Below are 22,104 nucleotides of genomic sequence, written 5' to 3' on the forward strand. Positions count from 1 at the left end.
AAGGCCTAAAGCCCACCAGATTATTATCAAGCCCCTTCTATCAGGTTCTATTTGCCTCTCAATCAGAAAACTTAATTGTAGCTTAGACAACACCTTTCTTAGCTCCTCTAATAATGACTCTGTCCTTTGTTCTAGACCCTGTCTAGTACACTTGGGCCTCATTCCTTTGTAATCATAACCTCTACTCTACCACCAATGGCTCTACTCCCAACCTATGTGTACTGATGGTCCTCTTCCCCACTTAATGCTGTATAATTGTTCAGACCTGGTAAATGCCACTCTTAGGATCATTGGTTACTATCCTCACCCTGTCTTTTATGACCTTGTCTAAATATGATCAGAGTCGGGGAACTTGGAAGGCTTCCATAGCCTTGGCAACTCATGACGACAGCCTAGTGTGGTTACTGGTGCCATAAACTAGAGTGTCAATTTGTTGGGTCAACAACAGGAGCCACTGTGCACTTGCTCCTGATGTGGGATCTCTGTCCTTAATGTACTGTACATTTTGATTTAATGCTATAACTAGTACTCAAACAGTATGTTTCACTTTGTGTTTCTATGTGGGTGCAAACTGTTGAAATCTTTACTTAATATATACTAAATTGATCTTCTTTATATAAGCAGAATTGAAAATTAATTTTAATGTGAATGGAAGGGGAGAGGGAGCGGGAGAGGGGAGGGTTGCGGGTGGGAGGGAAATTATGGGAAGGGGAAGCCATTGTAATCCATAAGCTGTATACTGGAAATTTATATTCATTAAATAAAAGTTAAAAAAAAAATCTTTCACTCGTTTTGTAGATTGCCAATGGATTTGAATTGCTTTTTGTTTTTAGTAACTTCAGTTAGCCATACTTTCTCTCAGTTGGTACTGTTAATACATTATTGGCTTCATCTGTTTACAGAGCCACCCCAAATTACTGAATACAATAGAGGTGGCTGGAAAAAGTCCATAGGAACCTATAGGAGGATAGCTAAACACAGAACCAACAATGCTTTAGTTTTATGAGCAGCAAATCATATATGACTGTGGATGACAAAAGACTTTAAGTTGTCATGTTTAAAATTATAAACTCATCAACCAACAAAAGGCACTTGCTTACTTCACAGTATTTTTGAAAGCACCTGTAGGATTTTACAAGTATTTAACCCTTTAGGCCTCTGGGGCTGTCTTATTAAGATAACTATCATGTCTAGTAACACAAGACCATTAGAGTTTTTAATTCTCAAACCTTTGTATTAATAGCATCTTCCATTATAGAAACTTAAAATTTAGTACCACGTCATCTTGACAGTACTTCTAATATATTCCAAATAGCCTGATTAGTTGGTGTCTCTATAAGGTGAGAGACATAGGTCCTTCAATTTTTTTTAGTTGGGCCCAAACTGGAAAAACCAAAGTCCAATATTTAATGGAAATTTTAGAGTCCAGATTGTTTGAAACTTTGATTTTTTGAATGCCTGTCAAGAATGCCAAGAAGGCTCAAAGTCCAAAATATCTAGTTGAAATAAGATTCCTTAAAATCATGAATAACATAGACCAAATTTGATCAGTTACAAGGTGATTATTCAAATTTTTGAAAATAAGCACATATTTAAATAACCCATAGCTCTTAATAAAAATTCAGCTGTTTTTGAACAATTAGAATGTAACAGACATCAAGAGAACATAATACATTACTTTAACACATTGATTTAACAGAGCATCAGAGTTTAATTCTAGGTCAAAGAGAAATTGAGCTTCCTGTGATCTTTTGCTGTGAGGTTTCCTTCCTTTACCTTCTTTCATATTGATGACCATGTTTCTGTGTTTCTGTGTGTAACACATCTTTAAGCATCTTTTGCAGGGCAGGACAAGTGGCAACAAATTCTTTCAGTTCCTGTTTGCTATGAAAAGTCTTTCTTTCACCTTCATTCACAAATGAGAGCTTTGCACGATATAATATTCTGGGCTGGCAGTTGTTCTCTCTTAGCACCTGGGCTATATCTCGCCATTCCCTTCTAGCTTGTACGGTTTCTGATGAGAAGTCTGCTTTGAGTCTAATTGGAGATCCTCTGAGAGTAATCTAGCGTATCTCTCTTGCACATTTTAGAATCTCTTCTTTATGTTTCACTGTGGTGAGTTTGATTACGACGTGTCGTGGTGAGGATCTCTTTTGGTCTTGTTTATTAGGGGTTCTATGAGCTTCCTGTACTAAGATGTCTCTGTCCTTCTCCAGACCCGGGAAGTTCTCTGCAAGTATCTCACTAAAAAGGCCTTCTAATCCTTTCTCCCTCTCCATGCCTTCAGGAACTCCTAGAACCCGAATGTTGGTTTTTTTAATAGTATCCTGTAGATTCCCAACAATATTTTTTAGATTTCTAATTTCCTCTTCTTATCTTTGGTTTGCCTGTTTCCTTTCCTGTTCTCTGTCTTCTAAGTCTGATATTCTCTCTTCTGCTTCACCCATTCTGTTTTTAAGGCTCTCTAATGTGTTTGTCATTTGATCTATTGAATTCTTCATTTCATTATGATTTCTCATCACTATCACAGTTTCTTGTTCTACTAGTTGTTTCATTTCATCTTGATTCCTCCTTAATATTTCATTTTCACGAGAGAGATTTTCTATCTTGTCCATTAAGGATTTCTGTAGTTCAAGAATTTGTTTTTGAGAACTTCTTAATGTTCTTATAAATTTTTTGAGATCTGCTTCTTGCATTTCTTCTATCTCATCATCTTCATAATCTTGAATTGGGGTGTCTTTTTCATTTGGGGGCGTCATAGTGTCTTCCTTATTCTTGTTAGCTTGGTTTTTGTGTTTGTTGTTTGGGATGTTGGAGGTATTCTTTGGTTTCTTCACTGTGGTGTTTTTTCTTGTTATACTATGACCCTAGATTAAGTGGACTGTCTGCTTTTGATGGAGCCTTAGAGGCTTGAGATGGGTGTGGCCTGAGAGCTCTGTTTGGTTCCTCAGGGTTGAGGGTGTGCCAAAGGTGACACTCCCAGGTTAGGCATGGTAAATCTCTCTTTCTTTCATTCTTTTTTTTTATTCAATATGGAAGTAATTCCACACAGCTGAATGGAATTGGAGGTAGTTAGCAGGCAAATGATATACCCACAGGAGCCAGAGATCGGAAGCTCTTTCCCAAGGACCACACAGGGAATCTCTGCTGCCCTCAGTGTGGGCTCCAATTCTCCTGCAGTCTCCCACTTGGTTGTCAAGTTAGATCCTTATCTCCTGTTATTTCACCCCTCATAGTTAGGTTTTTCTGCTAGGCTCAGGGCCGGTGCAGACCTGACGTCGCCCTGCTTATGACGTATGTCCAAAATGGCACCTGCTCTTTGTCTTGCTAGCCTTTGAGGGGTGAACGGAGAGAGAGAAACTTGTGTCCATATCGGTCACTTTTTTCTCTCTCTCTCTCTCTTCTAGTTAGCCTGGTGAACTTTTTCCCATGGAGTTTCAAGCCTCGTTCCCTCTAGTCTCCTCTTTCTGCTTTCCCGCCAGTGTCTCGGGCTATTGAGGTTCTGCTCACCTCGTGTTCCAGCGCTGGTGTGTTGATTCTGCCGCTGGTGTCCCGAACTTGGGCTCCCACGCTCTCCATGCAGGTCCACTGTGAATCACTATTTCCGGAAGAGTTTCCTCTGCTGTTTCTTCCCCTACTCTTCCTTGACCCTGCAGTATCTCCACTTTTATTAAACTGTCTCTTCCCCAACTATCAGTGTGCTCCCTTCCTATTCCACCCTCTTGCCGCTCCCTTGAATTTTTTTCTGCTTTAAAGCATTTTAAAAATATTTATTTATTTATTTGAAATTCAGAGCTACAGAGAGAGAGAGAGAGAGAGAGAGAGAGAGAGAGAGAGAGATCTTCTGCTCTGTGTGCACTCCTCAAATGGCTGCAAAAGCTGGGGCTGGGCCAGGCCGAAGCCAGGAGCCAGGAGTTTCTTCAGGGTCTCCCATGTAGGTGGCAAGGTCCCAAGCACTTGGGCCATCATCTGCCGCTCTCCAAGGCACATTAGCAGGGATCTGGATCGAAAGTGGAGAAGTGGGACTTGAACTGATGCTTATACGGGATGCCAGCATTGCAGGCGGCAGCTTAACCTGCTATGACACAATGCCATCCCCTAAATTGAAGTATTGATTAATTATTAGAGGAAATAAAGATATTCATAGTTCCCCCCAAATTTTACTTCCCACGTCTTCTTCCTCAGGAAGGCACCACAAAAGGAAGAAGTAAACAGGGAGTAAGTCACAAGATTCAGGACACAGTAGATGAAACCAGGAGAGTGCTGAAGGGAATCCTCAAGAATGAGACTGAACGATTGGCCTAGAGAACTAAACATGACCCCAACAGGAAACAAGCAAAGCTGGCAGAATGGAGCTGGACAGTGTTTAATAGAATCAATGAACATAGTAAATAAATCCCTCCCTGCTTCTCTCCTCCACATACCCACACACAAAGGAAGAAATAGCTAAAATGATTAAAAGTACATGCTTCTGAGGAACACAGTGAGAAAGGGTGATGAGGTGTCTGGAAGGGCAGTGGAGGATGGCTCAAGTACTTGGGCCCCTGCAACTGCTTGGGAGACCGGGAGGAAGCACCTGGCTCCTGGCTTCAGATCGGCATAGCTCTAGCCGTTGCGGCCACTTGGAGAGTGAACCAACAGAAGGAAGACCTTTCTCTCTCTCTCTCTCTCTCTCTCTCTCTCTCTCTCACTGTCTATAACTCTGCCTGTCAAATAAATAAATAAAATATTTTTTAAAAAATTTACTAAGTTTCTTTCTAGAAAGTTTGTTCTCTTCTTTTAAAAACTACCTAACTCAGATCCTATTACAGGTGAAGTGAAAGTCCTCTTTGGCTACCACCATCTTTTTCTTTTTCTTTCTTTCTTTCTTTTTTTTTTTTTTTGACAGGCAGATGGATAGTGATAGAGAGACAGAGAGAAAGGTCTTCCTTTTTGCCGTTGGTTCACCCTCCAATGGCCGCTGCAGCCGGCACATCGTGCTGATCCGAAGCCAGGAGCCAGGCGCTTCTCCTGGTCTCCCATGGGGATGCAGGGCCCAAGCACTTGGGCCATCCTCTACTGCCTTCCCGGGCCATAGCAGAGAGCTGGCCTGGAAGAGGGGCAACCAGGATAGAATCCGGCGCCCCAACCGGGACTAGAACCCGGTGTGCCGGCGCCTCAAGGCAGAGGATTAGCCTGTTAAGCCATGGTGCCGGCCGAACTACCTCCATCTTGGTCTTTCTCACACTCCCCAGAAATGTATATTGGCTTTAAAACATCATCATTTTACACACATCTTCGTATACCAACAGAAGTTGCAAAATATTGTGTTTTATTTTTCTGTGCAACGATGGCATTATGAATGTAATTAATGAGAAAATTTCATAATTTCATGTGTTCTTGTTAAAAATGTAAAGAGGGTGCCGGCACTGTTGCATAGCGGGTAAACCTGCCGCCTGCAGTGCCAGCATCCCGTATGGGCACTGGTTTGAATCCCAGCTGCTCCATTTCCAAACCAGCTCTCCTCTATGGCCTGCAGAAGCAGTATAAGATGGTCCTTGGGCTCCTGCACCCAAGTGGGAGAGCCAGAAAAGGTCCTGGATGCTGGCTTTAGATTGGACATCTCCAGCCTTTGCGGCCATCTAGGGAATGAACTAATGGGTGGAAGACCTCTCTCTCTCTCTCTGCCCCTGCCTCTCTGTAACTCTGCCTTTTAAATTAATTAATAAATCTTTTAAAAAATGTGAAGAATGGTTAATTCATTTTTAACTACTGTAGATGTTATATTTCACACTGTACTTAATATATTTTATTTAGCCATAAATCATTTAATACGCAAATGCAGTTTCAAATTTTTTTCTGCTACCATAATGGAGTAGTGAGGATTCTTGTGTAACTGAGCCCCATGCCTCATAGCCTTTGAGAGATTGTGTTCGTCCCTGTATCTCTTCCTTAGCCTGTAGCTCCTATTATTAGCTTAACTCATTATGTGAAAGGAGTAATACAATTGCCTTAGAGTTATTGTCTGAATGATGGCCTCTAAATGATGGCCTCTATTCTGAGAGCTTTCACTAGAATTCACTGAAATTTTTTCATCACCCCCATAGCTAACATTCTGATGTTAGATTTTAGTTGAGATTTTTTCAGGAAGTTCAAGTCCTATCAAAGAGACTGATTGTTTTCTTTTTTTTAAACAAAGATTTATTTATTTATTTGAGAGGTAAATTACAGAGAGTGAGAGGGAAAGACAGAGAGAGAGTCTTTCATCCGCTGGTTCACTCCTCAAGTAGCTACAATGGCTGGAGCTGAGGTGATTTGAAGCCAGGAGCCAGGAACTTCTTCCAGGTCTCCCATGTAGGTGCAGGGGCCCAAGCACTTGGGCCATCTTCCACTGGTTTCCCAGGCAATAGCAGCCAGGACACAAATGGCACCCATATGGGATGGTAGCAATGCAGGCAGAGACTTAGCCTCCTAGGCTACAGTGCTGGTCCCAGTGAAACTAATATTTAATCTTCCCTTGGACCTAAACAGGCTGGAGCACACCTTTGCTGAAAGAAACATGCTGGCCACATCACTAACCAATCAAATGAAGGCCACGTGCTGCAGACCAACCAGAGGCTCACGTGTAAACTGATCATGCACTGTTTATATCCATCTTTAAACTATAAGGTTCACTGCCTTGACTGCCTTGGGGAGTCTGGGAATTAAGTGATAACTGACTGGCTCCTTGTTCTGTGCTCTGTAATACATGCCCATTTTTCCCACTATCCAACATATCTATGTTAAATTATTTAAAATAAATTACAGACATTATAACAAGAGATGAAACCTTGGGAAAAGGTTCTATCAATAATGTTGTTATTTTATTCAATAAGTAAAGAACTGAGTGATTGCAAGGCTAGCATTATCATCTAGAATAAAGGTGTTATGTTTCTTTCATAGGAATATTTGATGGATCAGGATGAAAGTGTGCTATTTGATTTTGAGGAGTTGGGGAAAGAGGGAGAGATTAAAGAAGAAGAAAAAAACAAGAGCAGGAAATATTTTTCACAAAAAAAGATATGAGAAGTATTTGTTATTTAAGACCAAAAGATTATGTGGTGGACTATGTTTCACTGTACTTGATAGAGTAAGCATTCTTTCTCTTTATAGGTTGGCAGTTAGTGATTCAACATTTCTTCTTAGTCTCACACTTTCATTCATTGATTAGTTTAATTTTCAGAAAAGTAAAGGTATTCTCATACTTCGATGATCAAGTAACTTAAGTCATATTTACTAAGTTGTCTCTTTCCCATTCCTGAAAGTATTACCTAGTTCATCGTGTTCAAAAAGGTAGGTAAACATTTTTAGTAGTTGTGTGTGTGTGTGTGTGTGTGAGCATCCTTCCAATCTTCATGGAAATGCAGAGTATGAACACATGCTGTTGCCCCCCGCCACTCTTTATTTGTCATCCCAAGGGTTTATCCTTGTTCTGGGCTCTGCTTTTCTTCTCTTCGCATTAATCCTGCAGTATTTCTGTGTCAGTAAAGGGAGTATGTACTCACTTGGCTTTCAGCCACACATTTTGTTATTGTTTAGATGTTTCTCTATTATATTCTGAGTTCTTGTCACTTCTTTCATATTGTAGATTGTTATGCACTAATCTGCCAGGATCAACTCTTCGATTTATTAATGTGCTCTAAATAATTTTTAGAACCATTTATAGTTACAAGGTGAACTCAAATAGTTTCCTTTCTCTTTGAGTTATTATCAGAAAAACCCAACACAAATGCATGTCTTCCTTTGACCAAGTGGTCCAATGTGGGGAATATGGAGATGCTAGTTAGGCACATATATGAAAATGAAAGAGAATAGCACTTTATTTATCATAATAGTATGCAAAAAATATATACTCCTATATAAAGGTGACCCCAGATCTTTTTTCCTGTCATAACTCCTTATATTTTTGTAGAAAGAATAAATTTTTTAAAAGATTCATTTACTTATTTGAAAGTCAGAGTTACACAGAGAGAGCAGAGGCAGAGAGAGAGATTTTTCCATCTGATGGTTCACTCCCCAATTGGCCCCAACGGCCGGAGCTGCACCGATCCAAAGCCAGGAGCCAGGAACTTCTTCCAGGTCTCCCAAGTGGGTGCAGGGGCCCAAGGACTTGGGCCATCTTGTACTGCTTTCCCAGGCCATAGCAGAGAGCTGGATAGGAAGTGGAGCAGCCAGGTGCCCATATGGGATGCTGGTGCTTCAGGCCAGGGCGTTAACCCACTGCGCCACAGTGCTGGCCCGGAAGAATAAATCTCAACTCACAAAATCAGATGTAGAAGATATATTACTCCTGAAAATTCTACCTAATTTTAATTTCAAGATTCCCGTGTCATCATGTTGTTCATAAACTCCTTTTCAGATATTGTTAGGCTCCTTCCACAGGATCATATCTGAAGGTCGAGAGTATCCAAACCAGCACTTGTCACATAGTATGATAATGATCCAACCAAACTTTTTTTGCTTTTACTCAGAAGTGAGTTGTTTTTATAAAGATCATGTACTTGAAAGGCAGAGTGACAGAGATCAAGAGAGACAGATAGATCAATCTTCTATCCATTGGTTCACTCCCTAAATGGCCAGAATAGCTAGGTCTGGTCCAGGCCAAAGGCAAGATCCTGGAATTCCATCCTGGTCTCCAAGTACTTGAGCCATCTTCTGATGCTTTCCCAGGAACAGTAGCAGGGAGCTGAAATGGAAGTGGAGCAGCACAGACTCTAACTGGTGCTCCAATATGGGATGCCAGAATCACAAGTGGCAGCTTAATCCACTGCACGACAATGCTGTCCCCAGAAGTGAGTTTTTATAATGAAAAATCCAATAGTTTAAAATTTTGTGTTATATAGTATAATGCTTTACAAGGTAGACAGTAGGTAATTGGTTTTACAAGGGCAGTAAGTGTGTAACTGGTTCCTATTCCAGAAATGAATCTTCTTGGTTCAAGTGATAGAACTAATTATTTGCAACAGATTTAGAATATTTACAGCCAGGATTTCCTCATGAACAAAGACAGAAGGACTAGAACTAAGTGATCGGATGTATTATAATCTTGTTGACTTCCTTCCTTAGCCATACTCTGATTTCTTTCACCACATTCTGTCCCCTGGTTTGTTACTTACCTTGAGAGCTAATTATAATGGTTTTTTAGCCTTGAAATGTATTTCCTCTTGGTCTTCTTGTCTGAAGTGGGCTGGAGATGCAGCATGGTTTGTGGTTAGGAGCATGGACCCAGAAGCGAGACTCCTTGCTGCTGAATTCTGGCTCTGCCAGTCCCTTGCTAAGGCACTTGAGAAAATGAAATCTCTCCGTGCCTCACTTTCCTCATTTGTTAGAGTAGTGCTGATTTCATGGAGTTGATGTTAGTATCTGTGAGGTGCTGAGAGTATAATCTGCACAAAAGTGAGAGTTTTTTTTTTTTAATTTGAGGGATGGAGAGATAGAGAACAAGAGAGAATGAGAATTCTCAAACACTGATTCATTTCCCAAATGTTCACAAGAGCTAGGGCTGGGCTGGGGCTGAAGCAGGAGTCAAGAATGCAGTCCAGGTTTCTGTCATGGGTAGCAGGGACCTAACCATGGGTTCATCACTGCTGCCTCCCAGGGTCTGCATTCAGTAGGAAGCAGGAGGTGGGGGTCAGAGATGGGTATCCAAACCAGCACTCTGAAATGGGACTCAGGCATCTTAACTGCAGGCTTCCCAGCCCAGAGATAGAACTGAGCATTGCTTCAAAGTCCTTTTGAATTATCAGTTTACACTGCTCATACTTGCCTTCAGTTAAATTGAATATTAATTATCCTTTTGGTGCCAAAAGAAGACTAGGGCTCCTAGGACTGCCCTCAGAGAATATCTGGGCTCTGAACCCTCCTATCCTAACCTCTCGCTAGCTCTTCTGCAAACTCCCTGAAGCTTCTTTCTCCCCTTCCAGTTAATGGAAACTGCTTTCTCCCCATCCAGTCACTGCAAGGAAAATAAATTATCTAAAAACAAGACAGAGAGAGAAAGACAGAAGAGACTAGAGATGACAATACTAGATACTGTGAGGGGGCGATTTCTGCATCTGAATATCTCCTAGACTTCATAGCTATCTTTTCATCCTCACTCCAGAAGAAAGATGCTTCAATATAACACTCCTATTTGGCTTTGGTCACGTACATTCTTTCTTGCTTTGAGTATGTCATCCATTATTGAATCTGAGACCCAAGGGTGAAAACCCATATTGGTCAGTGGCAAATTTTGGTTCACTTAAGGCACACAACTCCCAGTTTAGGTCAAGTACCAACTAGTTATTCTGCCTCTCAAAATAATCTACCCTGTATTTCTAGGACAGGGCATTTGACATAGCAGTTAAGATACCACTTGAGATTCCTGAATCTTAGGTTTGAGTGCCAAGGTCTGAGTCTCGGCTATTCTGCTTCCATTCCAGCTTCCTGTTAAAGCACATCCTGAGATGCAGCAGTGTTGGCCCAAGTACTTGGGTTCTTGCCACCCATGTGGGAAATCCAGAACAAATTCTAGGCTCCTGGCTTTGGCCTGGCTCAGCTCCAGTTGTTGACAATCTGTGAAGTGAAGCCGCAGATGGAAGATCCATCTCTTTTCTCTATTGCTCTGCTTTTTCAAATAGATAAAAATAAATAAAAAACTCATATATTTCTTCCTTTTAATGTGAAAAATATTTCCTTGCCATGTCTTTCTTTTGTTTGCTCATAAAAATCCACTCTGACTTCTTCTTTGAGTAGTTCCATAACCAAAACCACTTTTGTTCTCTTGTCATACATAATCCAATACTTTTCTTCTTTTCCTGAAACCCCTACATGACACCTACTCAGAACAGCAAACCTGGTTTTGTCTTCTGAAGTCCCTCAGCCTTTGTTGCTATGCATTTTAATCTCAGTATTCTATTGGGAATCATATGGAAATGTAAGCAAAAGGTTTACTGAACAAACAGTGATAGAGATTGATCAGAAAAAGGTTTATTCATTAAGTCTGTTATTACTATTTTATTTTGTTTAAGGAATACAACATCATGCATTTAATATATGCAGATTCAGGAACACAATGATTCTTCCCTCCCCCTCTCCCTCCCACCCATACTCCTGCCTTCCTTCTCCTCCCTCCTCCTTTCCCATTCTTATTTCTTACAGAGATCATTTTTTCAGTTAATTTTTATACTCATAAAATTAACCCAACCCCAAGTCTTTTGAGATACAAAAATAGTTTTTTTCTCTGATGTCTTTTTTTTCTCATGTCTTCAGAACAGGACGCCAGTCAAGCACCTGTCACTCATATGGCCTTCAAGCATTTCCTCCATCTGTGGTGGAGAAGGAAAAGAAAATTCAGATGGACTTGCATTTCTGTGAGCAGAGGCTATTCCTTCTCTTTGTTCTGGGTAGCAGTGTGACTCAGGAAATCCCCATAGTTTAGTGGGAAGTGAGCTCTATGACACAATATCACCCAAGAGATCCTCTGAACCCTCTAAGATTTTGACAGAATCACTGGTCTTCTCCAATACATGTGTTATTCTATAATTGTCTGTAATATGAATAGCCCGAGGTCTATGAAGCATATTTAACCAGAATTTTGAGAAGAGGAGATGTTGGGGGACAAGCCAAGAAATTCTGACTGCATTTTGAGGGCATGGGAATCATTTACCTTTGCTGCAAGGAGCATTGTACTCAGCAACTGCAAACTCATCTAAAAAGACAAAAACCATTGTTATCTAAGAGGGAAAACAGACATCTGTGAGATACAGGCCAGTGGAGGAATCTTTGTTGTGGAAAGAAGTACAATATATCAGAAAGATTATCATCTTTCATTTGATGCTCTGATTGCTGTTTTGTATTGTCCTTTCAAACACACTGTATTTTGTCCCTATTCTTGATAGATAGTTCAGATGTTATATTTACTTAAATCTTATGTTTCCCTACAGTTAATTTATCTGATGAAAAGGAAACTGAATGCCCTGTAGTAGTTGATAAATTTACAGTGTAGGTAATTTCCACAGAGTATGTAGAAGACAAAAGTGGAGACTCACACTTAATGGAGATAAAATGAAGTGATAAGAGAATTTAATTCAATAAATAACCCCAACACTCTTCTCAAATTAAATTTCTGTCTTCAGCATCTAATTTCCATGTGACATTCACTCTTACTCACCTGTCTCATAGTAATCATAGACTTTCACTATGGCTGGTTTCAGATCGATTACTGGAATATCTTGCATAACTGTGAAGGACAATCTCAGTGTTTGATTTGATACCTAGAAAGCAAAAGGGAATTAAATGATCTTCCAGGAACCTTTCTTCTCTCTTGGAGCAAATTTAAGTATTCACTTCTCTGGGTAAAAGAACTATCAACTAATAGTCTACTGTGAGGTTCTTAAATCACACAGAAAGCCCTCAGAGTGTATAAGAAATTCCCCCAAATAACTTACTTCTTAACTAACATATCTCATATGTCCCTATAAATACCAATACCTATCTATTCATAGAGAGTTAATGGCACATACTTTTGATTGGTTGCCTATCTGTGTTCATTTTTAACTATCCAGACATTTGGTACAATTTCACTTCTGAAGCTTGTAGAAATACTTCCGTAGACTCAAAGACATACATGAAAGGTTGATCACTGCAGCTTTGTTTCAGTTTTGTAAAATTTACAAACCATAATTCCAATCAATATAGGTTTGAATAAACTATGATACCATGTGTATCTAGAAGATCAGATTGGTTTATTGGTGGACTGGTCTTGATATTTTATGGTCCAAGTCCTTGGTGAGCTTGACAGTATTACACCTTTCATATTATTGGTGGGGGCTGCAGTTACAATAATTGACTAGTCACAGTAGTTACTTCCTCACATTCATTAGTATTTTCAAAATAACTTGTGGGTATCATGAGCACATTTTGTGGAGAATTTCTTGCTCAAGGGTCTTAGAAATATTTAGATCCCATTATTAAAATAAGTCATTTTACCCATGGTGTAAATATATAAAATGAGAGGAGAACATTCATTGGAATTAATATTGGAAATCCCAAGTTTCTAGCATGGAGGAGAAGTCTCCTCAATGCATTCATTCACTTCCAGGTGACTCGTGAGAGGGATTCTCACACAGAGGTTTTGCGACTACACTGTCTGGGCTCTCACCTTATCCAGGTAAATCAAGACATGGTTGGTGCTGACTTCCGTCCGGTTCACATGGTCAGATCTTTCGAGCTAAAGACAATTCAGACACCACAAATATTAATAAATAACATTCACTTATTAAACATCTGGAGGATCCATAGAAAAATATATTTTCTTCTTACCAAAATGCACCTGGGAATATAATTCCTTCAAATTACCTTGCTTACCTTTTGCAAGCAAAGAGGTAATGTAGTAAAATTAAAAATAGAGTAATTTGATTGAAGGGTTTAATATCAGTATGGAACGTGACCTAGGTGTAAAGTTGATTATCTGAAGAAAAAATAATTAAATATCCTAAACTGGAGAGTTACTCACATTTTAAGGTTCAATTCTCATTCTATTTCTTCATGAGAAAGTTGGGGTTTTTTTTTGTTTGCTTTAACTTAGAGTAATCTCATTTTTTAAAAAAAAAACTTCTCTAATACAGTAGTTTATGTTAGCTAGTCGTTTTAACATTTTTTAACTTGTTCATGATCCATGTTTTATCTTTTTTTAAAAAAGATTTGTTTATTTATTTATTTGAAAGAGTTACACGGGGTGGGGGGGGGAGAGAGAGAGGGAGACAGAGAGAGAGAGAGACTTTTTCATGCACTTGTTCATCCCACAGATGACTGTAAGGGCTGGGACTGGGCCACAGGAGCCCAGAGCTTCTTCCAGGTTTCCCACATGGGTGCTGCTTTTCCAAGTGCATTTATAGGGAGCTGGATGGGAAGTGGAGCATCTGGGACAGGAACTGGCACTCATATACCATTTAGGATGCCCATGTGACAGGTGGCAGCCTTACTGGCTATGCCACAATGCTGGCCTCTGTTCTTTCTTCTTGATGAGATTCTAAGCTCTGTGAAACAGAAACCTGCTGACACTTTTTCCCCCTCATAGTCATGTCTATTAGCAGAGTGTTGTGCAGTATTAGGCTCTTATACAAACGTGCTAAATTACATTTCTGAGTTTGAAGGAAGTATAAGGTTTTGACAGGGGTTGGTTTAACAATTTTTTAATGTTAGTATTGCCTCAGCCTAAGGATACAGAAAACATTATATAAACAGGGTTTCTTGGCTTGTACTAAACCTACCATTTTCACCGTTGGTTTCAGGGCAATGAAGCCAGATACCATCTTCACATCAACGATGACCATGTTTGAGATAGGACGGCTCCCAGTATAACTGAATATCAAGAAAAGGAATAAGTGTGGTTTTTCTGTGTTATTAAATATTCTTTTTTCCTATGCGAGTCTTCTCAAATATTCACCACAGTGGGTCAGAAAACTGGCCATATGTTATAATTTCTATTGCAGATACTGTTACTGTTAAAGCTACAGAGACCAGCCCTACTCGAGCGTGTGGACTCTGAGAATCAGCATTTTGAGTGAGGGATGGACTGGAGGCCTGTAATTTCTGCCAGTTATTTATCACATGCACTTGATCTTAACCTTCTTCCTGAACAGTATCTCCAACTACGTTGTCATATTCCTGTGGATAGATGCATTTTTGTAAGTGATTTGAATATCACTGCATAACTATGCCCCTCCTTCTCAAGTTGATAATATTGTATATGACCTGAGATTTACTTATTTCCATTAGGAATTCTAATTACAGAGTCAGGCTTCCTTCTATTCAAATTTTTTGGGAATTCGATCTTTCCTGCATAGAGAACACCTACTGCGTTAGGAGGAATTCAGGCCAGGGGGGTAATATTTCTTACTTAGTTATTATTGAGGGGAATTAATAACCTTTAAATAATGAGACTGAACAATAAGAACTTCTAGAGGAAGAAAACAGACCATGTAAATCCTTCATTGAGAAATTCTGTTGTATCAACTTACAAGCATGGCTTGCATTCTCAACAAATGTGGTCCAACTCTTTATCCTCATACTACTCTACCTAATGAGAAGTTTCAGTAAGAAATTAGTTGTTATTCTCAGAAGTAGCTGATACAGTTAGGATGCCTTACCTGAGATTCAATGAGATCTGGAAGGTGCTGTGGGCCTTGGGTCCATCACAAGTTTGGGGCAAAGTTTGCACCCCTAAGGCAAATGGGAATTCTTCCTTTTCTGGGAGAACATTGTATTTCAAGGATGTCTATGGGATATTAAAGACAGAAATCTGTTTTTCTCCTATCCCCAGAATGCCTCTCAGCTCCCCCAACTCTTCCTTGTGTTTGCTCTCATGGTTTATTGAATTAGGACTTGTCCTTGAACAAGGCTGCCCTAGTCCCTCCATCTTCATCAGCCCAAGACTCACCTGCAAGTAGACACATCCTTCTCCCGTCACACTTGTGCTGTATTCCCCAGGCAACTTTGGCAATGAGACCTGTTGTAGTAACAGGCGGTTGTTGTTGTTCACTTGGAATTTTGTGGAAAATGTCCCTGAAGACTGGACGGTCACCTCTGCAGCCTTCTCAGTCCTAGTAAAAGTGGCTGCTCCATATTTGGACAAAGCATGGAGAGCAACCACTGTGTCCTGGAAGAGATGAGTGCAAACAACTCAGGTATGAAAACCCTTTGGGGGCTGACATATGCTGCAAAGATTCCTGTCAGCTGCCACAAAGGAGCTTTGATTTCCTGTTTCCCTCACTACTTAAATATTAGAGCCATGGGGTAATATTAGAGCTGTGGCATAGTGGGTAAGGCCGCTGCCTGCTGTGCCACCATCCCATATGGGCGCTGGTTTGAGTCTAGGCTGCTCTACTTCTGATCCAGCTCTCTGCGATGGTCTATGGTCCTGCACCTGCGTGGGAGACCCAGAAAAGGATCCTGGCTCCTGGCTTCAGATGGGTGCAGCTCTGGGTGTTGTGGCCATCTGGGGAGTGAACCAGCAGATAGAAGACCTCTCTCTCTCTCTCTCTCTTTCTCTCTCTCTCTCTCTCGCTGGTGCCGCGGCTCACTAGGCTAATCCTCCACCTGCGGTGATAGCACCCTGGGTTCCAGTGCTGGTTGGGGCGCTGGATTCTGTCCCGGTTGCTCCTCTTCCAGTCCAGCTCTCTGCTGTGGACCGGGATTGCAGTGGAGGATGGCCCATGTCCTTGGGCCCTGCACCCACATGGGAGACCAGGAGGAAGCATCTGGCTCCTGGCTTCAGATCGGCACAGTGCGCCGGCCACAACACGCTGGCCATAGCGACCACTTAGGGGGTGAACCAACGGAAAAAGGAAGACCTTTCTCTCTGTCTTCCTCTCTCTCACTGTCTAACTCTGCCTGTCAAAAAAAGAAGAAGAAGAAGAAGAAGAAGAAGAAGAAGAAGAAGAAGAAGAAGAAGAAGAAGAAGAAGAAGAAGACATCTCCTTCTCTCTCTCGCTCTTGCTCTCTCTCTTTGCCTTTCAAATAAATAAATATATTTTTACAAAAGTTAGAGCTGTAGTTTTAAGAGTGATTATAGCCTTTAGATGAATGCACAGCTGTGACATTCACATACCTACTTTGGACTGCATACCCTAGAATTTATTGATCATTTCCCTCTTCCAATATAGATGAGCCATGGAAAATGGAAAGTAGATTTGAATGGGGATCATTTACTTGAATCAGTTATTTATCTGACATGCCTTTCATGGCAACTCAGTCATATCTGCCACTACCAAACCAGGGGTCATTCGGCTCTCTCCCCAGATTAAACCCTGCTGCTGAGGTCAGTACTCTGAGAGGACATGAGGTGCCTGGCAGCCATGATCAGGATCATGCTTTGGCCTTCCCAGGGGAATAAAGGATGCATATTTAATCATCTTCTTGATTTAGTGACATTTTTAGCCCCTCCCCTTTTCTAATTGGAATATTTCCTGTTCCTATTGGACTCCCTCTGAGATGAAATTTTCCCTGTATTCAACAACACTGAACCTCAATGACTTCTTTTAGAGAAAAGATTCCTACAGAGATGAATGACAAGTGTTTCAATAAAAACATTTAGTTTTTTCTCATTCATATAGAAAAATAAGAGAGTAAGCACAATGGAAAAGGATAATATTTTTGGACACATTTTGCCCCATTCTCTTCTCTTTTATGCTAACACATAAATTCTCTGAAGTTAAAGTTTCTTGCTTGTCCATATTGATGAATTATTTAAATATATGATTATTTAGTAGGCTTGGGAGGGTACGTGAATAAAGACAATTCTTTATGCTGTGATGAAAAAATGTAGATTAAGAAGTAGACAGGGAAGCACAAGATGTGTCTGCTTTAATAAAAAAGCCAGTTATGGGGCTGACATAGTGGCACAGTGGGTTAAGCCACTGCCTATGATACTAACATCCCATATGAGTACTGGTTTGATTCCTGGCTATTCTGCTTCCTTTCCAGTCCCCTGCTAATGTGTCTGGGAAAGCAGCAGATGATGGTCTAAGTACTTGGGCCCCTGTCACCCACATGGGAGACCTGTATGAAGTTGCTGTCTCCGGGCTTCTGCCTGGCCCAGTCCCAGCTCTTGCCTCTTGTGGCCACTTGGGAAGTGAACCAAGAGATGGGCTCGCTCGCTCGCTCTCGCTCTCTCCTCTCCTCTTCTCTTCTCTCCTCTCCTCTCCCTCCTATCTGTCACTATGCCTTTCAAATAAATAAAATTTTTTAAAGATGCCAGTTAAAAGAGAGCTAAGTGAAATGATGGCAATCATCTTTCGGGACTGACCAGAAATGACAGAATACTCATTGCTGATCACTTGATGAAAAGAAAGAGAGAGAGAGAGAGAGAGAGAGAGCGAGCTAAGGATGGAGAGAAATGCAGGAGAGATTGTTGGGTTTTGAGTAGAGTTCCTCTGAACATGCTAAGACTCTTAAAACTTCCAGAAGAATGGAAAGTGTTTTCCTTCATTCTGCTGGTGCCTCACTACTATTTTAGGGAGGTGGAGTTGTTTTTGGAAATTGAAAAATTAAAAAAAAAAAACCATGATAATAACCCAGGGAGGAGATGCCAGAATTCTAGGGATTTTCTTTTTAGTCCTATTTGACTTTCATTCCTGAATTTTAATAACCTTTTCCTCATTTTAGGTTATTGCCATTTTCATTTTTCCTCCTTGTTCTAACCTTGTTGCTACCTGAAGGTGAAGCGAGCAGCTCTGAAAAGTCACTGACCTGGGTGGAGGAGAAGCCGCCCCGGGCATTCTGCTGCTTTGTGATCCACTGTACAATGAGTGTTGCAGTAGTCAGGTCCTCTGAGGTTGGGGCAGGCCGGGCCGAGAGGTGAGCAAGGAGCACATAGGATGTCATCTCCACCTCGGCAGAGGGAGCCTTGGTTTTTGGTGTCGTTGGTTTCTGAGGTCTCTCCCAATGGACTGAGTTATCTTAAGGATGAGAAACAGACACTTATAGGTGAATTCATAGTCATATTTAATTTAAGGTGAAAGTACCCAAGCTGAAGCTATAACAAGGGTTGTGTTTCAGTGATAAACTCATGAACCTTATATAAATTATTTTTCTTCTATGTGAATCTGAACTTGGTGTGTTTCTGCCCAACTATGGCAGATGCTGTTGCTGGCTCAGAATCCTTTGACCATCTATATTTTGAAATAGTTGCTATAGTTGGGTTGATGGGAGAAAGAATTGGCAGAGGAAGTTCTCTCACTAATGTGGCTAATTCCTATTTCTGATGTTATCTAGAACTTGTCTGGAGTTTGTTGAGTTCCTGTAAACTTCTCATGAGAGGTTCCTTGTGAGGATCACAGATTCTATGAAATAATAGATTTCACATACATTGGTTGGAAAGAAATGCAGTAATCCTTAAAATAGCTAAGAGTGCCATGGGTGTGAAATGATGGGAACCAATGTACACTGCTGTAGGAAGCCAGTTGCTCTTTGGAGAACAATTTGGCAATATTCAGCAAAGGGGAATATGTGCTTGCTAATATGCATCTTGAAATATAACTTGGAGGAACTCCACAAGGAGACAGCTTTGTAATCACCAAAAATAATGAGAAATGACCCACGGGGAGAAACCCCATATGCATTATGACATATTTACACAATGTAATATATTTTACAGCAGTGAAAATTAATGAACTACAGCTACAGGCACCCACTAAGAAAACTCTCATCAGCAAAGTGTTGAATTTGAGAAGTAAAAGTGGTCCACAGGCGATTTTTCCTGCACTGGGAACATTTTGTTAAGCTTGGAGGGAGATGCACAGGTGTTTGCTAACTATTCTTTATGCATTTTTGCATAGCTGAAATACATTTTAAAAATAATTAATGGCACTCTCAAAGGAGAAAGAATATATTTGTTGGACATCCTATCATTTGATTTTATTTTGTTTCTTTGACCCGTCATGTAGACTGTGGTATATGTCCAAGTATTGTGTGTGTATGAATATAATGGACTGGTAAACAGGATTAATCTTGTTAAATGAGTTTAAAACACTGTAATTTATTCATGGGATTCCTTCCATCAGTCTTTCCTTATGCTTAAGATGATCTGAAGTGGGGCTGGTATTGTGGCACAGCAGGTAAACCCTCTGCTTATGATGCTAGTATCCCATATCTGAGGGCTAGTTTGAATCCTGGATATTCCACTTCTGATCCAGCTCCCTGCTAATGCACCTGGGAAAGCAGTGTATGATGGCCCAAGTATGTGGGCACCTGCTACCCATGTGGAAGACTCCAATGGGGTTCTTGTCAACATAGCCCAGCCCCTGGCCATTGCAGCCATCTGGAGTGAACTAGTGGTTGGAAGACTTCTCGCTCTCTCTCTCTCCCTCTCACCTTCTCTCCTCCTCTGCCTTTCAAGTCAATCAATCTTCAAGATGATATAAAGTATAAGATAAATGAAGATAAGGGTGGGTATATATAGCAACAACTGGTATATTAGTAATATATCTTGTACTTTTGGCATTTACTATGTTGCATAGTCCCTACTAAGGGCTTTATGTATGTTAATTAATTTAATACAAAAAGACTATGAAGTAAATGCTACTATTATTCACATTTTAGCAATGAAGAAACTGAAACACAGATAAATTGATGATTTGCCCAACATGATGTAGATAGTACATTTTGGAGCTATTCTCCAAAGGCTGAGAAACTTACTGCTATCTTGTACTGACTTTTATCTTTTGATGTCTGATTTAATTAAGAGATCTTATATTTTAGAAAAATAAGAAATGGACAAAGTATATGTTGCTTAAGAAAAACAAGAGTGGCTGGCGCCACAGCTCACTTGGCTAATCCTCAGCTGTGGCATTGGCACCCCGGGTTCTAGTCCCGGTTGGGGCACCGGTTCTATCCAGCTCTCCGCTGTGGCCCGGGAGGGCAGTGGAGGATGGCCCAAGTGCTTGGGCCCTGCACCCACATGGGAGACCAGGAGAAAGCACTTGGCTCCTGGCTTCGAATCTGCGCAGCGCGCCGGCTGTAGCAGCCATTTGTGGGGGTAGACCAACGGAAAGGAAGACCTCTCTCTCTCTCTCTCTCTCACTGTCTACATCTGCCTATCAAAAAAAGAAAAAAAAAAGAAGAAGAGCAAGGACAGAGATCACAGGAAGTAGGAGTAAAACATTTTTACAATGCAGTTATTGACGTAGAAAATATGGGATAGGAAAAAGTTCTCGGGTATACTTTTACCTTTCTTCACAGCTTCCTCATCAAGTGACTCGAGTACTTCTTTCCTCTTTTCCTGCTTATCTGCCAGGGCAAACGCATAGGCCAGAAGTGCTTTGGTGTAGACGTGGCTGCCATGGGCTCCTTCTTTTATGGACTTCCAGGCTGACTCCAAGCAGAACAAGGCATTGCGAACAACAGGATGCTATTGAAAGAGAACAAGAAGAGAACTGAGCTCTGTGAGCAGGGGTGCTAGCAACCCCAGGAAACCAGACAGATCATAGCACAGGAGGTAAAGAAGTTTTTCAAATGAATTTGTCCACCTATTCCTCTTTCTTTTGGCTAGAGAGAATAATATTTTTTAATCTGTTATTCTCATTTTAAAAAGGAAGGTATAGAGACCATATATTTAGGGGTTTTCTGGGGGGGAAGTGGGAGATAGGGGAGAAATAGACCAAAAATATTGCTAGAAAAGTTTAGACCTTTCTTAATGAATTGGCCTAATTTTCTGTTGATCTGGGAAGCACTGACATTGTATAGAAGGAAAGCTGGCAATGGTTTTGAGTAGGATAGTATTTCATACAGCAGGTCAGTGGATGCATCGCATCCAGAACTACTGTCTTTTAGCAGGGGAATAGAACGGTGCCTACCGTGACTGGGAGAGGAATCTCCAGAAGAGCAATGGTGATATAGGCGGAGAGAGTCACTTCATCATCTACTCCTCCCTATGAACACAGCAGAGGGAGAGAATGGAGTCATTCAACTTCTGAGAATGCTCTTACCAGCTCTCTCAATTCTTCCATGTCATGAAGTTCATCCTTACCCATATTCATCTCCATGGGGCAAAGTGTCATACCCAAGCTAAGTTCCCTCTTTCTCAGAATTATCCTTGTTTTATTTTCTTCTTGATACCCTCTCTTAGGCATTTCTACATCATTACTTCCTCTTTCCATCCCGGTAGATACCATAATGAACAAATCAAAGCCAGCTCCAGAACAGCTCACCTTCATGGCATTGTTTAACAGTGACCCAGATTTCTTGAAGCAGCCATTATCCTTCTGCTTCTTGGAGAGCCACAGGAGGGCTCGGTTAATGTCCTCTTCATTGATGAAAATATATGCTTGGGCCTGTGCGAAAGTCTTCAGTACAAAGGCTGTGAGCCTAAGCAGTGAGGACATGGTGATGATATTTATGTTAACATGGCTTCATGGCTACTTCACAGCAACAGGTTTTATATAACATTTCTTATACAACAAGTCATCTAACAGGGAACTCTTGAAAATGTTGAAGTCTTACTTCTTTATTCTCTTTGATTAATGTGCTATATCTAGTATTTCTTTGCAGACTTTCTCTTTGCCACAGGGAGTCCAAATGCTTTTTTTTTTTTTTGCTATTTGAGTA

General features: G+C 40.8%; 1 protein-coding gene and 1 non-coding gene across 2 annotated transcripts in view; one reads left to right on the forward strand and one right to left on the reverse strand.

The window, feature by feature from the left end:
* Positions 1–10,985: 10,985 nt before the first annotated feature.
* The window catches only part of A2M (alpha-2-macroglobulin), a 69,080-nt gene continuing 57,961 nt past the window's right edge, over positions 10,986–22,104 (reverse strand). The window contains exons 26-36 of the mRNA XM_062194645.1: positions 21,708–21,864; positions 21,354–21,428; positions 20,728–20,908; positions 18,250–18,458; positions 15,440–15,658; positions 15,150–15,277; positions 14,271–14,361; positions 13,160–13,228; positions 12,170–12,272; positions 11,666–11,707; positions 10,986–11,324 (exon numbers count right to left, since the gene is read on the reverse strand). Coding sequence (XP_062050629.1) covers positions 11,308–11,324; positions 11,666–11,707; positions 12,170–12,272; positions 13,160–13,228; positions 14,271–14,361; positions 15,150–15,277; positions 15,440–15,658; positions 18,250–18,458; positions 20,728–20,908; positions 21,354–21,428; positions 21,708–21,864 — 1,291 coding nt within the window. The 3' untranslated portion in view covers positions 10,986–11,307. The remainder of the gene's footprint in view (positions 11,325–11,665; positions 11,708–12,169; positions 12,273–13,159; positions 13,229–14,270; positions 14,362–15,149; positions 15,278–15,439; positions 15,659–18,249; positions 18,459–20,727; positions 20,909–21,353; positions 21,429–21,707; positions 21,865–22,104) is intronic.
* Positions 17,772–17,839, forward strand: LOC133762677 (small nucleolar RNA SNORD2). Its single transcript, XR_009866343.1, has one exon. It is a non-coding gene; the product is annotated as a small nucleolar RNA SNORD2 (small nucleolar RNA).

The sequence above is a fragment of the Lepus europaeus genome, chromosome 6, assembly GCF_033115175.1.
Source record: "Lepus europaeus isolate LE1 chromosome 6, mLepTim1.pri, whole genome shotgun sequence".
Classification (NCBI taxonomy): domain Eukaryota; kingdom Metazoa; phylum Chordata; class Mammalia; order Lagomorpha; family Leporidae; genus Lepus; species Lepus europaeus.